Source organism: Corylus avellana, chromosome ca7, assembly GCF_901000735.1.
Source record: "Corylus avellana chromosome ca7, CavTom2PMs-1.0".
NCBI classification, from domain to species: Eukaryota; Viridiplantae; Streptophyta; class Magnoliopsida; order Fagales; family Betulaceae; genus Corylus; species Corylus avellana.
Window position 1 is genome coordinate 28,637,331 of NC_081547.1, and position 15,712 is coordinate 28,653,042.

General features: G+C 36.7%; 2 protein-coding genes across 2 annotated transcripts; one reads left to right on the forward strand and one right to left on the reverse strand.

Annotated features, from left to right (window-relative positions):
* Positions 1 to 380: 380 nt before the first annotated feature.
* Positions 381 to 8,010, reverse strand: LOC132188162 (peroxisomal nicotinamide adenine dinucleotide carrier). The gene is made up of 11 exons (XM_059602563.1): positions 7,776 to 8,010; positions 7,597 to 7,674; positions 7,339 to 7,413; positions 4,960 to 5,090; positions 4,621 to 4,675; positions 3,209 to 3,319; positions 2,279 to 2,347; positions 2,105 to 2,212; positions 1,946 to 2,014; positions 1,291 to 1,345; positions 381 to 832 (listed from the first exon to the last, which is right to left on the reverse strand). The coding sequence occupies exons 1-11, from the start codon at positions 7,854 to 7,856 to the stop codon at positions 639 to 641; spliced, it is 1,026 nt and encodes a 341-aa protein (XP_059458546.1). The 5' UTR covers positions 7,857 to 8,010; the 3' UTR covers positions 381 to 638.
* A 4,030-nt stretch (positions 8,011 to 12,040) lies between these two features.
* On the forward strand, positions 12,041 to 13,268 carry LOC132186666 (leucine-rich repeat extensin-like protein 3). The gene has a single exon (XM_059600659.1). The coding sequence runs from the start codon at positions 12,123 to 12,125 to the stop codon at positions 13,056 to 13,058; it is 936 nt and encodes a 311-aa protein (XP_059456642.1). The 5' UTR covers positions 12,041 to 12,122; the 3' UTR covers positions 13,059 to 13,268.
* The last annotated feature ends 2,444 nt before the right edge of the window (positions 13,269 to 15,712 follow it).

Consider the following 15,712-nt stretch of genomic DNA (forward strand, 5'->3'; position numbering starts at 1 on the left):
TGTCAATCCACATTGTAGTGATTGACATGATAAGTATCATGTAAACTGCCACTTGACAGTCCATTTTTAGTGGCCGATGTGATTAGTATCTTAAACTACAACACCAATTTATAAGAAACTTGTAATAAATACTATAATACCTATAAGAAAATTCCATTTATATGGATTGTTCGCATCCTATAATATCGTGTTGGCACAAAAACGAGAAATAGGCCAACCCTATAATTTTTGTTTGAGAGGACAAGGCTCAAACAATTGATGAAGAGTGCGGTGTCCAAATATAAAATACCTCCGACTTCTTAATCACCTAATAAAAATTAGGTTTTTAGTTGAAAGAGTGCAATAAATTAATTTAAAAGAAACAATTAAGGTGTCAGGAATAGAAATAAATATCAAACTCTAATATATATTATTAAATTTCTGATTCCATTTGTTCTTACAAACGGGATAATGATATTGCATGAAGAAATCAGAGGCATTTCAACGTCTAAAGTCTAACGTCTAACGTCTAGTAAGTCTAACGAATATAATAGGACCATAATCATAATGATATGGATGCTATAATGCACTCATAAACATTTATCCAAATGACACACCACAAAGATAGTGAGAGGGAAAAAAAATATCGAGAGGAGGAATCATGGAGGCTTTGATTTCACTGCGTTAATAGCATCCTTAGAAAGCAATAACCGAGCACCCCTCACAAGTTCTTCCTTAATCATGAATAGAACAGCAGCAGCAAGGACGCTTTGCACAATTTTTGTACTCATCCCTTTGTAAAAGCCATTGAACCCTTCATAGCGGATCATCTTTAGGATTGCATCCAATGTTCCTGAATCGAAGTAATGAAAGATATGCAACATTACAACCTGGGCAAGAACAAAATATCTGACAAACATGAGGAATTAGCTTTTGTTAATGTATTTTGAGAGTGTTTTTTGTTTTTGGTTTGAAAAAAGTGTTCTAATGTAATATAACAGTGAAAATTGTATTTTGTGTTTTTGGTATTGTTTTGTGTTTAAATTGTTTGTTAATGCTTTTGTTTTGCGAAGAGAACAAAAGACGGAAAACAAAAATTTTGGCGAACAAAGCCTCTTGAACATGATTATGGTTCGATGCAGAAATTTCTTAGAAGAGCTAATATTTCAAGGAAAACCCAACCAATAATGGGCTACATATTCTTTTGTGTCTATCATACACAGGATCATGCTGCAGATAAGACTTACAACGATAGGAATTGATATTTTCAGAATAAATGGTGCAAGTAAGAATCACCGAAACAATTCGAACCTTTATAATGATGCCTTTTATCTCCAGTAGAAACCTGTTTTGCTTGAAGTCGTGACTGCAATGGAAGAGTATTAATAAGAAAAACCAATATAAGTTACACCAACAAATTAGTGAAAATTTGAATAGATCAGCCTATTTTGAAAGCGCATCTTTCAATATATATATATATGCTTACAAGGTTATTTCAACTAAAACAAGGTTAGTACTCCTCCTTCATATTCAATTTCGCCACCAAATGCATTAGAGTAACATTTTCTCTTTCCAGTTCTACCCATCATAAGCTAAATCTCTGCCGAGATATCTGCTGAATGACCTATATTATTGGCAAGTTTTCCCCTTGTTTCCAGGACAAACTTTTGTTCCCTCTTGCTTACTGATAAAACTTGTATCAGCTAGCCAAAGGCCCAAAACCAACAAGTTGCTAAAATTCAAAAACAGGGCAGGAGAAAATGCTTGAGGAACTAACATAGCCACTTAAGCTTTAGTTATTAAAATTAAGTCCGGAATTTCAGACATTGCAATCAACTTCACAGGGTTGATGTTGGCAAAGAGCAGTCCAAAACAAGATTTGTGAGTTTAATTGCAATCCATTCAAGTTATGAGTTAAGTCAACACTGCTTCATAAGCAGTCATTTCTAGAAGCTGATTCATATACCTTAACAACTAAAAGAGGATACGTCACAACAGTAGCTCCAAGTTTCGCCAAAGCACCAAGAAGAAATATCTACCAAAATCAGGCAATCTGTCAGCTAAAAAACCTAACATTTTAAGGGATGGGAAGCAAAATGGGAGCATGGAAGTGCTGAATCCAAACCTCTAAAGCAGTCACTCCATTGTTGCCCTTCTTACTTAAGGCACGTTTTTTCTTCAGCCTCTTCAACATAGTTTCGTACAGCATGAACTGCATGGAAGGATTGCTAACCTGCGATCAATAGCAGGAAGAATCAGTGATGTCCCTTAGCACAAATAAGAGCCACTTCTCACGTACCATGATCAATGTCGGGAATACACCTTTCCAGAAACCCCGAACTCCAGCTTCATCAAAGACTTCTTGAATCTGTAAATGTTCCTCATTAGATTAAAAATTAGAAAAAAGCATTAAAGCCCACGTCATCTGCATTGCAAAACTAAAGTCAATAGAGAAGTCAACAGCAAAACAATTATGCCTCCCAGTCAAATTTTATGCGTACATAGACATAATGCAAGCTATAGATGCAAACGCCAGAACCCAGCAGATGAAAAAAAGAATGCTCACAGCACTACTTTTCTCCTCATTAATCAATTTGCTATTCCTTTTCTCCTCGTTTTCTTCACTCCCTAATACGAACTACTTTTAATACTCTGAGCCGCAATTAATCAGGAGAAATGCTACACACATTTTCGCTCCCACAGTTACAAATGCACACTCATTGATGTAATAGTGAAAATCACTATTGGATTTTAGATGAATTATTATTATTATTATTTTTTTTTTGAATGGTGATTTTCACAACATCATCAAAAAGTGTGAAGTGGGAGTGTGAAACATTTCTCATTAATCAGTATTGGCACTTGAAATTCTATGTTTGTAAATGTCAAGTGTTCTCTTTCATTTCTATTTCTGCCTTCAACAATCAATTGGCTAATTGGCTAACAAATCTGCATCAGATCTATTGGACAACAGCAACAATGATAACAAATTCAATCTATCAGTCCACCAGAAATGTGAAATATATCCGAATTACTGTCATGTCCTTATAGCATATCCTCCACCAGAGGATAATTATGATCCATTTAGGTGAAATATGATGCAATCACGAATGCTTTCATACATCTTGTATAGAAGTTTGAAACCAACAGGAGGAGTAACCTTATAAGCTTTAATGTCATCGAATCCCTAAAAAGGGGGAAAACTCTAAAAAAAAATTATTGTACATACCGCATGACTAGTTCCATAGGGAGGAAGCTCACTTGCAGCAGGAATTGTTTCATCTGGAGTTACGGACAGTGTCTGACCAGGGTGGGACTTCTTTGAGATTTTTGAATGTGTCTGTATGGAAAACTTCGTTAAGTGATAAAATTAAAAAAAAAATAATAATAATAATAAAATTAAAAATAAAAAAAATAAAAATAAAAAAGGACGAAACTCTTGGACTCACTAAAGTAATAATTGGTAAAGAGGGGGAGGGGGGGATTATGTTTCCATTTATTCAATTTAGTTTCAAACACAGAGAAGAGAATTCATGATAAAATTAGTTATTTACATTATAAAAAAAATGCATATCATAAACTATCAAAATTTTGAAAGAAGAGCATGGGTTCTAACATTATAGGGTATTTTAGAATCTTGAAAGAATATAAAAACCATGAAGATATATAGTTAAAAACAGGAATTAAGAGATACTTTTTAACTAGTATAATGCATTTTAATTGGAGTACTTTTTAGCTATCAGACAAAGCTTTGCAGAATTACAAAGTTTCACCCTAGCTTGCAAAATTCATGACAGCTTCCCTTGTCACAACCCATAGAAAGTGCCAACCACATATGCGATATCACTCCAAAAGAACTAGTTAAGTTACAATTGGAGTTCCTTAAAATCACTTATAAAGCTCAATCTCACCAAGGAACCAATATGGGACTTAGCACCCATAAGCAATTTTAAAAGCTACCCATTAATGTAGGCAATTCATCTAGAGTGTTACAATATCTTCCACTCAAATTCCTGACATCCTTGTCAGAGCCCACACCATGCAATGCCTCATCGTCTCATGGTGTTACTAGGTTGCTCTAATACCATTTGTCACAACTCAAGAAAAGTGCTAATCACATATGCATTACCACTCTAAAAAGATTAGTCAAGTTGCACTTGAAGTTCCCTAGAATCACTTATGAAGCCCAGTCTTTCCTGGCAAGAAACCAATGTGAGACTTAATACTTATGAACATCTTTATAATCTACCCACTCAATGGGGCAATTCATCTTTCCAATGTGCAACCAACTTTCTGGAGTGTTACACTATATGAGTTTTGACCATCAGTACAACATAACGTTGTCCAAGGAAACAGATATTATGATCTAAACAGAACGAATAGGTTGGCTTCCCAACTTCTGCTACTTGGAACACTATCAAGACTATGATTCCGTAGGTCTTGAGAACTGATAAGAAAGTCGGCATAGAAAAATTTAATCAGCTGAGGTTCCAATAATATTTCCAATGTAAGTTTTTGCCAAAGTAAATCATAAAAAATAATACAAGAAAAGAGCAACAGCAGCATATGTGGAAATCAAAATTTTGTGTCTCACATTTTAACATGAAAGAAACTTGAGGGTTATGTCAATTTGTTTTTTACCTGCATTCGTGTAACAACTACCCATATAGGGTTTGTCAAAAGCACATTCAGACACCTACAAAAAGGAAATTTTCAAACAGCTTTTGAGCAGAAAATTACATGAATTCAAAAGAAATAATCAAAGGGAAGAAGACAAAGCAGCAACTACTATGCACAATTAAATTTGAGGCACCTAGGGATTTACAGCTATTCTTGGGGGAATAGTAAGAAACAATGATTGTTCAGCCCTAAATTGTATAACCAAAGTCAATCACCCACATAATTTGTGAATAGGTCCGGAAAAAAAAAAAAAAAAAAAGGAATTTATGATATTGGAACTCCATAAACAAAATAGATCACCCTGATAAAGCAGCCACCAGAAGTGATGACAACATTCCAACCGATCCATCACCAATCCCTATTTTCATACGTTCAAGCGAAGCAGCTTCAGCCTTGTTCCTGAATATTTGATAGAAATAATAGTAAACACCCTGTACCATAAAATTGCAAGTATATAAGAAACCAGAAATCTAAATAAACTAAAGATGCAGATTCATGGAATGTAAGTTAATACACAACCTCTTTTAAACCTCTCAAGCTCCCCAAAAATTTAAAAATATCCCCCAAAAAAGTCCGAAAAAATCTTCCTGGTACCCCAAAAATTTGAAAAAAGTCTCCTCTTAGCTCCCCCACCAAAAAAAAAAAATGAAAAACCTTATAACACCTATTTTTTTTATAAAAAAAAATCCATAACACCACCAAAATCTGATAAAATACATAATATATGAAACAAATAAAAAATATTTAATTATTTATAATATTTAGTCCATCCTCCACCCCCTTAAAGATGAAGTTCTGGCTCTGCCACTGTCTGCATCATGTGGTACTAGAGAAGTTTAGTGAGCAATTCAAGACACAAGAAAAGAAGAAAAAAAATATATGGCTCATCTTCAAAAAGAGTTCCACAATTGACCTAAAAAAGGAGCTGTCTCTCCCTTATAGTCATTAGAAGACAACATAACGACTATGATATGAAGTTTGGAGATCCACCGGGCACATAGTCTATACAACTGGAGATAATCTTCTCCAATCCATTAAAATTTGATCCCAAGTGTTCAGGAAGCAACTGATACCTACTAATTAAACCTAAAACCGACATTTCACATGCTTGAGCTTAGCATTAAGTGACATCCCTTCGCTTGGTTGGCCGCTTTAGATAAGATCCTTACTTAGATAACTTAAGGATGCGGCATATCATTGTAATAGATTGGTATTGCTTGTGTAAAAAGAGTGGGGAGTCCGTTGACCACCTCTTACTCCATTATGAGACTGCTAGTGCCTTATGAAATTATCTTCAGCTTGATTGGTTTAACATTGGTCATATCGATCGAGTGAGAGATCTCTTCGCTTATTGCAGGGAGAAGTTTGGTAGCCTTCAAAGTGAAGTTGTCTAAAAGATGATTCCATTCTACTTGATGTGGTATATTTGGAGAGAGAAAAATGACTAAAGTTTTGAAGACAGAGAGAGGACAATGGCATGGTTAAAGGCCTTCTTCTTAACTACCTTTTTCATTGGATGACTGCCTATGATTGTCTTCATATTTTTAGTTTTCATTACTTTTTTTTTTTTTAATCTTTTTCCGGTTATGCGTTTCTCTTATATTATATACATTATGTGTACTTGGGTTCGCGTTTTATTTTTAATGAAATTCGGTTACTTATAAAAATAAAAATAAAAAAATTAAGAGACATTTCATATGCTTGAGCTTAGCATTAAGTGACATCCTTTGCTTGGTCAGTCGTTTTAGATAAGATCCTCACTTTGGATAACTTAAAGATGTGAAAAATCATTGTGGTAGATTGGTATTGCTTGAGTAAGAAGAGTGGAAAATCTATTGACCACCTCTTACTCCATTGCAAGATGGCTAGTGACTTATGGAACTATCTTCGGCATGATTGGTTTACATTGGTCATGCTTGTCGAGTGAGATATCTCTTCATTTGTCGGAGAGGAAAGTTTAGTAGCCTTCAAAGTGAAGCTGTCACGAAGATAATTCCGCTCTGCTTGATGTGGTATATTTGGAGAGAAAAAAGAAAAAAAAAAAAGACCAAAGCTTTTAAGATAAAGAGAGGATAGTAGCGGGGTTAAAGGCCTACTTTTTAATTCTCTTTTTTATTGGATGATTGCCTATGATTGTTTAATTCCAGTTTTTATAACTTTTTTATCCGTTTTCTTTTACCGGTTACGTGTTTTTCTTGTATATGTCATTTGTACTTGGGTGCACCCTTTAGCTTATAATGAAATTCGGTTACTCATAAAGAAACAAAATTAAGTGACATCCTAAATTTCTAGAATTTCCATTTTCAAAGTTACAAGTTTATGATTGTAATGGACAATTTTTTAGGCAGACAGGACAACCTAAAAAAACCGAGGCCGGTGCAGATAACATGTCACATAAAACGAACAAAATGATGGCACATTTTCCAGAGTCCATGGGACCACGTGCCATATGCTTTGAAAATCAAAATACACGCTAGTCCAAACAAATTTACATCATATAAGCACAGTTTTGTTGAGGTAACCTGACAAACATCTGTGCGCGGTGCCTAATAACTTGTATAACATAACCAACTCAATTTGCAAGGTTGAAAATGATCTCTTTGAAAAAAATATAGAGTTACAATAACATTACAATGAAGCAATAGCAACAAAAGGCAATTAATAACCAAATCCGCTCACCTGAGACGCAGCTGTGCCCGCTAGTGACGGTGCTAACCCTCCGTACAATCGTCCCCATCCCTCTTGTTTTACCACCTACATATTTTTCCAATTACAAAATAAAAATAAATTCAAAAAAAAAAAAAAGTTCCGTTTGGTCACCGAGAAAAAGTAGTAAAAGTTCATTTTCTCAGCTATCAAAGGGAATATAAACAAAGAGAAAATATAAAGATTGCACTAAATTATTATTTTAAGAACCACAGAGCGAGAGAGAGAGACCTGACACATTTGTTTAATGGTTCCATGCTTCCTCTTCTCCTTCTTCAGATCACGCTCTGTTTGTTGACGCGTATTCACCTACAGATCCACGCAACAAAATCACAAAACTAACCCCCAAGAAAAAGCAAAACGAAGTAAACGCATACGGGAAAAAATAGATGAAACAGGAAAGATCATACGGTTTGAAGAGGATAGGTGATGAGCTGTGCTATGATCCCCCCACCGGCTCCCGCCAGCCCGTTGATCAAAGCGTCCGACATATTTTCTCGGGAAATTTGTTGAAAGAGGCCTTATTTTCTCGGGAAAATGCGTTGAGGCATGGAGGGAGAAGAGGAGATCCAGCAGCCCACGGAGAGAGAGAGTATCTCAGATTTTGGCTGTGCAAACAAATTTGCACATGCCGATGCCGCTATGGGCTTGTTTAGTTGGTTGTTCCGTTCAAGAAAGTAAATGACGTTGAGTACGGTCGCTTTTTCTACAAATATGACTATTTTACCCTTGCAAATTTAAATAAATACCGATGTTTGTTCTCGTGGTCCCGTGGACTTGGTTCGATCTAGAAAGCAAAAAGAAAAGTCGTCTAATTAGAGTGTCCCAACGGTTTATGAAAGCAAAATGGTACTCAATTATATTTTTAAAAAATAATTCTAAAAAAAAATTAATAACTTTTTTTGTAGGTAAGTTTTAATGCTTTTATTTTTTTTCTCCTTAAGTTTAAAACAAAAAATAAATCCTAATACCTTAGATTTTAGAAAAGACCGAATCACAACCTCTGTTAATTTTCATCCATCCCAAGCCACCCCTAGTTTGACATTAGGGGTGGCTGAACCAGTCTGGGGGTGGCCAATGGCTAAAAAATGGTGGCCGAAACCACCCTCAAGGCCCTTGGGGGTAGCTCGGCCCCTCCTGTAGGCAATGGGGTGGCTTTGACCACCCTCTGCGGCGCCTTTAGGGATGGCAGAACCACCACCAAGGCTAAAGAGATGGACAAAAACTAACGGAAGTGGTGATTTGGTCTTTTCCAAAATCTGAAGTACAAGATTTGTCTTTTTAAAAATCTAGACAAAAAAAATAAAAACATTAAAACCCAAGTACCAAAAAAAATTATTAACCCAAAAAAAAATTATTTATTTTGGTTAAGAACCATTCCCACCAAAAACACCAATGAAACACCCATATGCCAGCAGCAACTAACCAAAATAACTAGCACTCAAACAACATTATGCGGCATTTGAAAGATAGATAATTGTTATACTACTCAATTTTTATTTTTTTTAAGTTAATTTTTAAATAACGTAATATATATTATTTTGAAAAATGTGTTACCAACTCATGAAATGTTGACACATTATTTATAAACTAATTTTTTAAAGAAAAAATTTAGAAAGTATAGCATTTCTCATCCCCAATTAACACCAAAATTGGCTTACAAATAGCATCTAAACAAAATTAACACCAAAAATTCTAGTAGCTAGCAACAAAACCTTCATGCATCTCGTCCCCAATGTCCATCGATGGAAAATTGCTCACCGGCGTAGAGCTTAGGTGAAGGAGTGGAAGAAGAAGATGTGAGCTTGGAGATGGAGCATGATCTCCAATTGAAGATGGTCATGACCCAGTGTAGGGGTTTACAAGTGGTTGCGGTTAGTGGTTATTGGCTAAAACCGCTAACCGCAACCACCTAAGACGATTAGCTGTTATTTTATACTCGGCGGTTAGTGGTTATTCAAATTAATAACCGACGATTTTATAATCGTTATTTCTTTATATGGGCTTTTGGGCTTTTTGAAGTATTTTGGACCTTCATTGTGCCTATTTTTTGTGCTTATTTAAATAGTTTTGGGTCAAAGTGTTTTAAAAAACAATGAATATAATTAAACCTTATTACTAACTCGTATTTAAAACGACACTGTTTTGGTGTTTAGCACCAAAACGACGTAGTTTTAATGTCATATTTTTAATATAAAATATAAAATATATATTTATATTATTATATACAGGGTAAGCGATTAGTGGCTATTAACCGCTTTTTCCTACCTCTAAAACCACTAACTGTCCCGCCCTATAAGGAGTTAACAGTTTTTTCTAATCGTTTGCCAAAGCTAATTGGATGGAGGGGGATTTTACTTATTTGTTTGGCCATTTTAATTAAAAAGATAAAATGCATAAGCTATTGGGAGTACTCTTTGAGTCCGTTTGTTATTATGATTTCAAAACGTGCGATTTAAAAATAATGATTCAAAACGTATAATTTAGAAATTTGCAATTTGAAAATATAATTTTTTTTAAACGCAATTTAGCATTTAAAAACATTCCTTTTTTTAATTAAAATTACGCATTTTTAAAAACACATCATCTTGTCTCCAATTTAAAAACATATATTTTTTTACATTTTCAAATCATAATTTTTTTTTTTTTTTTTTAAAAAAAAGCATTCTCAAATGATATATATTTATATGATTTGGTTTAATATCGCATGTTTGATATGCGAAATTGCAATGATAAACGCACTTTTAAACTAACGAGTAACACTATTGCTACATATGTCAACATATATATGAACAGAGTCATATTAGTCATTAAAATATAATTTAACACTTTTCAATGAACTACTGTCTCGTGTAAGTAAGTTACAAAAAACATGTATAGATCTAGTATTTTTCTAATTTTTTTCTTTGCAAAATTTTCATGTAATTATAATTTGTTATAATAATATTATGATTTAAAAGAATTACAACATAAACAATATAGTAACTTAACCGTCAAGAAAATTGTAACACGATTTTGTTTAATCAGAAAACACAAAATAAAACATAATAATAATTGCATCTCTCTCTCTCTCTCTATATATATATATATATTAAAGTATGCAAATCAAAACCCTAATTCCTTCTACGTGCTCTCCGACAAATATATAAAGACTCCTAACATTGTGCCTGAGATTGAGCCAGAGGCCACAAGCAGTAACTTTCTGAGCGATTTCTTGTGTAGAAGGGGATTATATCGATCAATATTTTCTCGTATATTTTTGTGTTTTCGAATTAACTTCCATGGCTGTCTTTTTCTGTCTGCCTACGGCCGCACCCCGAAAGAGAAAATCAGGGAATACAGAGGAGGCCGAAGATGATGATTATCAAGCAACGGTTGGGGCGTTGTTGAGACATGCTGCTGCATTAAGTGAATATCATAACAGAAGATTCTTAGTACACGACATCGTTTGTTGTGTCACAATCCACCACGCCACGGGCATCGACGACCCTTTTACCAATCCTTCTGCTGCATGTTACAACCGGGTTTATCGGGTTATATACCACATAAAGCCCGGGGAAGAGTTCTTGACGGCGGAAAGCGAAGGCTTGCCCGACCCGGTTTGGAACAGTAAGGAGTGCATCCCGTTGAGCAGGCACAAAACGTACGAGATGGTCTTGGACGTGGTTCGGGTTCGCAGCGGAGACCCGGAAACCTCCACCGGCATGGTTCTAGTAGGCAGCGCTGCGATCCCTTTACCAAAGAAGCTCTACAGAAAAACCACTAAGCGGGTTGCGCTTGCGAAACTTGAAGGGCAAGGGTGGGATTACCCTTCTGGAGGCTACTTAGCAGTGTCTATGGAACTCAAGGATGTTGAATTAGTACCTAGTGTTGTGTGTGTGTTACGAAGGTGATTTCTTTTTCTGCCCAACTTTAAATATTTTTATTATTTGATATTAATTTATATTTATGAGTTTTTTATGAAAGAAAATCAGTTGTAACTCAGCTTTTACAACTCTTACAAGCCATTGATTGTTGATTACCGTTTTTTTACATGCCATTAATTTCTTAATTTTATTGCATATGATAATTGTCAAGTTTGATGGCATTTGTTATGACCATTTGGCCATTATATTTTATTTATAATATTAGAAAATTCACCAGCACATATATATTGATCTATCCAAAGAGAAAGATATAGTTTTATTTCTAATACGCATAGTGTGTTGTAAAACACTTGTTTCATGGCATAAAGCCATATGCTATAGTATTGACTTTTCTACCAAAAAAAAAAGAAAGTTGTAGATGATCACCCCAATTTTTCTTGGGTAGATAATGGGCACTCTATGTGGCAAATCGTCGAATTTGGCATATGTGCATAAAAAAATCGTTAACTTTAACAATAAAGTGTCGGAGAGATCTGAATCTACATCATTGTATCATATGGTGTGTAATTATACAACACTTTTATTTATCGGATCATATGAAACGTATTGATTCGTCCGCATATCTATTAAAGGCAGTGTATCACTTTACAATACAATTTGAACAAAGGAAAAAAAGAATTGGAGTATCAAATTGAGTCTTTGGTGAATTATGCTTTGGGTCACGTGGACCGTACGATCTACTTACACTATCAAGGGCAAGACCGTCATTTGGAACCTAACAACTTGCCCTTTATTTCTCCTAAACCAACAGCCTGCTTCGTCTTTTATCTTCTCTCGATCAATTATATTATACCCTACGCACCCTTCCTGCGCACGTTAGCACAGACCGCCATGGCCTCGTCTCGCCCTCCGCCACCGAAGCCTCTGGACCTGGAGCTCACCATCGTCTCCGCTAAGCACCTGAAGAACGTGAACTGGAAGAACGGCGAGCTCAAGCCCTACGCGGTCTTCTGGGTCGACCCGGACCGCCGGCTCGCCACCAAGTCCGACGACTCCGGTTCGACCCATCCCGTCTGGAACGAGCGGTTCACGCTCCCACTCACCCTCCAACTACACGACTCCGTCCTCACCCTCGAGATCTTCCACTCCAAGCCCTCCGAGACACCCAAACCCTTGGTCGGCACCCTCCGCCTCCCGCTCAAGAACCTGGAAAGCCCAGACGACCAGAACCGGATCCGAAAATTCGAGCTCACCCGCCCATCGGGTCGCCCCCAGGGCAAGATCCATGTAAAGCTCGCCGTTCGTGAACGCCCTCTGCCGCCAGATTACCATATTGCCCCTCCACCGAGCTATTTTTACTCCAGTGCCCCTGTCATTCCTCCTCCGCGCGACTACAGGGGATACCCGCCTTCGCCGTACACGTCGCCGCTCCCCGCGCCCTCTCCGTCTCCGCCGCCTCCATATCAGTACAGCTCGTATTCCGATGCCTATCCGGGGTACTACTCCGGGTATTACTCTAACGCGCCGCCACCGCCCCTCCCGCCGAGGCCGTTCTTCGATCGGCCCGTGAGTTACAGTGGGCCTGGTGGGCCCAGTGGGCCGTCTGCCCCGGTGGACTACTCGCAGTATGAGCAGAAGCCCAGGAGCTCAAAAATGGGCGTGGGGACGGGATTGGCTGTGGGCGCGGTCGCTGGAGCTTTAGGTGGGCTCGCGTTGGAAGAGGGATTGAAGTATGAGGAGGAGAAGATCACTGAGAGAGTTGAGAATGACATGGCTGCGCGCGACGATCAGAGCGATTATCACCCTGGTTATGCTGACTTTTATTGATATAATTGCGATCGAAATTGGCGAGGCTAAATGTGTAAGTGGCCAATGCTGGTTTGATTTTAGGGTACATATATATGTGTGTGCGTATACATGTTGTGTTGAATTTGGGTCTAGTTTTAATGCTTTGGATGCTTGCATTTATCGGATGAAACTTAGTTTGGTATTTATGAACTTTATTATGGTAAATAAATGATGGGTTCTTCTAGCTCAGGGAGCTTGGCATATATGGTTGTATGTTGAAAATTAGGGGGAGCTGCCTCAGATTCTATACCTTACTTTTGGGAATTCATTATAATGCTACTGACGATGGATAATAGATGTTTGCATTGTGACTGATTTCTATTGTTTGATTTTCGAAGCACCTTAGCTTGTGCCTAGCTCAACACCCTTGTATAAAGTCAGTAAATTGACCCATTTGCGTCTCTTACCATGGTATCTGGTTTTAATCATGGAAACAGAAAGTTTGTGTTGGTGGAATGTGGACAAGTGTTTTGTCTTTGGATTAATAAGGAAACAAGAAAAAGTGAAGAATCGTGGTTAAATCTTGTGTGAGTCTAGGATCCTATACCCGGATCCATTCTCTCAGCTTGAAACTGAAATCAAATTAGGAGATATACCTTTCACAGTAATGAAATTCAAACTTGTGTACCCCATGATGACATTGAGTCCGTGAAGAAAGGAATAACCGCATTCCTCGAGCCTCAATGGTCCAACATCAACGCTAAGTGATGTAGCAGAAGCTAAGAAAAACACGAACAAAAGCAAAAGCTTCTTCGTCTTCTGATCGAAAGAAAACTCAAGCCACAACTTGAAATGACGATAAACTCCTCAGAGCGATATTAAGGGAAAATATAGGGAAATATTAATTTATACTTGACTGAAGCTTGAAATAAAAGGAAAACTAAGCCCAACTACGGAAAGGCTACAATACAAGGAAAATTGCAACTCGATCTAACCTAGAAAGAAAATTATCGAAATGAAACATACATCAATTCTGTCAATCAAATAATATCTCCAGCTCATCGTGACCTGATGGTCACATCTTTCCTTCTTGGTTCAATTTCCGGATTTGTTACCTGCCAGTTGGTTCTGTCAGCTTGTCTCCTCTTTACTTTTGGGTCTATTTAAAAATGCACTCCCTTACATGTGGTTGGAAAATGTAGATTTTTTCAAGTTGTCAAACTATCATTTTTTCAAATGCACTCCCAAATGGGACATTTTTCGTGATTTTGTTTCAAAATGTGCGTTTGAGACAACTAATTTATCTGAAAGTCTTCAATTCAACTGGAGATTTTGTTTTCAGTTACTGCATTTTCATGTTAGGTTGGATCATCTATATATCATATATGTAGTAAGTACTGAAGTCTGTCAAATGTCCCACTACCATACCATTTTCCTTATCCCGGAGTGATATATTTTCCAGTGCAATTTTGCAGCATGGAGTTTCGAAACCCTTTTGACTGTAAATGTATTCATAGTTGTGGTAGTACATTTGATTTATTGTGCCACTAGAGAATGGACACACTCAGGAACTCAAGTTTGCAATTGCTCCTGCAAAGTTGTTCATGTATATGATATCCTGGCAACAGTTTTGCTGTATACTGCCCACCTGCCCCACCCCCAATCATATTCTCTTCTTTCTTCTCATTCTATCTCAATGTCCTCAAATGTTTTTGTTGCTAGGTTTATAGCCTTCTGTGCTCCAGAATAGTTTTTTTGTGGAGCTTGTATGATGTCTTGCAGGAATAGGAAGTTTGTTGATTTTAGCATCAGGATATGAATGTTGCTTGCTGAACATTATTTGACACCTTGTGACGTTTGGAGGAGGAAGTGAAGATGGAGAGAATCGTGGGTGAAGCTTGAAACCAGGTTATCAATTCCGGATAAGGAAAGTCAAATTCTGATTTTTATGTTGAAAATCAGCCATGCGCCATGCACAACTTTGTCCACTTGATAGGATTTCAGATTGAAGGCAGAAAGGGTTACAGTTAGACTTTGCACGTGGATGATTAAAGTTGAGATTAGAGTAAATGGGTGGAACTGAATCGTGAATGTTGACGGCTTATGGTTGCCATTCTGAGATGGGAAATCTTTTCAGCAGTCAAATATATAGCATTAGAAAGAAAGCATGTGTTTTTCACATGTTTAAAAGACACGTTCATGTTGTTGAAAATTTATGTCCGTCTTGGGTACTATCCCATGTGACACAACATGGGATAACAAATTAAGTAAAAAAATTTGATAAATTTTTTTTAAATTTTTTAGTAGTTGACGTAATAAATGTCAAGTGAACAAGTGAACGTTTGGAAAAAAATTTGTATTACCTTTTGTCTCTCTCCGCTGCGTATACAGATGGTTCTCCATACTTCGACAACGTGGGCTTGGATATGGTTTCATATTTATGGCCCAAATGGAATCCAAGTGAGCATCCATCTTCGAAAGGCTTGCCTGAATTTGTGTTATGGAGCTGTCCCTGGGGTTTGAATTAAGATACGATCAATTTCATTAATCCTAGTTCGATTTCTGCACATTAATCATTTTTATTCTTTTACCTAATCTTTTCTTATGATGATGAATTATTATCCACAAATAAATAAATAAACTCAATATTTACCAAATTAATAACCTCTTTCATGTGACTGCGAATAAGATCC

What these genes read in the sequence shown, in the direction of transcription:
- LOC132188162 (XM_059602563.1), bottom strand. Translation starts at nt 7,856, where the DNA reads ATGTCGGACGCTTTGATCAACGGGCTGGCGGGAGCCGGTGGGGGGATC. An exon ending in TATTCCCGACATTGATCATG is followed by an intron (nt 2,213 to 2,278) that starts GTACGTGAGAAG and finishes TATTGATCGCAG; the next exon opens with GTTAGCAATCCTTCCATGCA. An exon ending in ATCCTCTTTTAGTTGTTAAG is followed by an intron (nt 1,346 to 1,945) that starts GTATATGAATCA and finishes CTTCCATTGCAG; the next exon opens with TCACGACTTCAAGCAAAACA.
- LOC132186666 (XM_059600659.1), top strand. Translation starts at nt 12,123, where the DNA reads ATGGCCTCGTCTCGCCCTCCGCCACCGAAGCCTCTGGACCTGGAGCTC.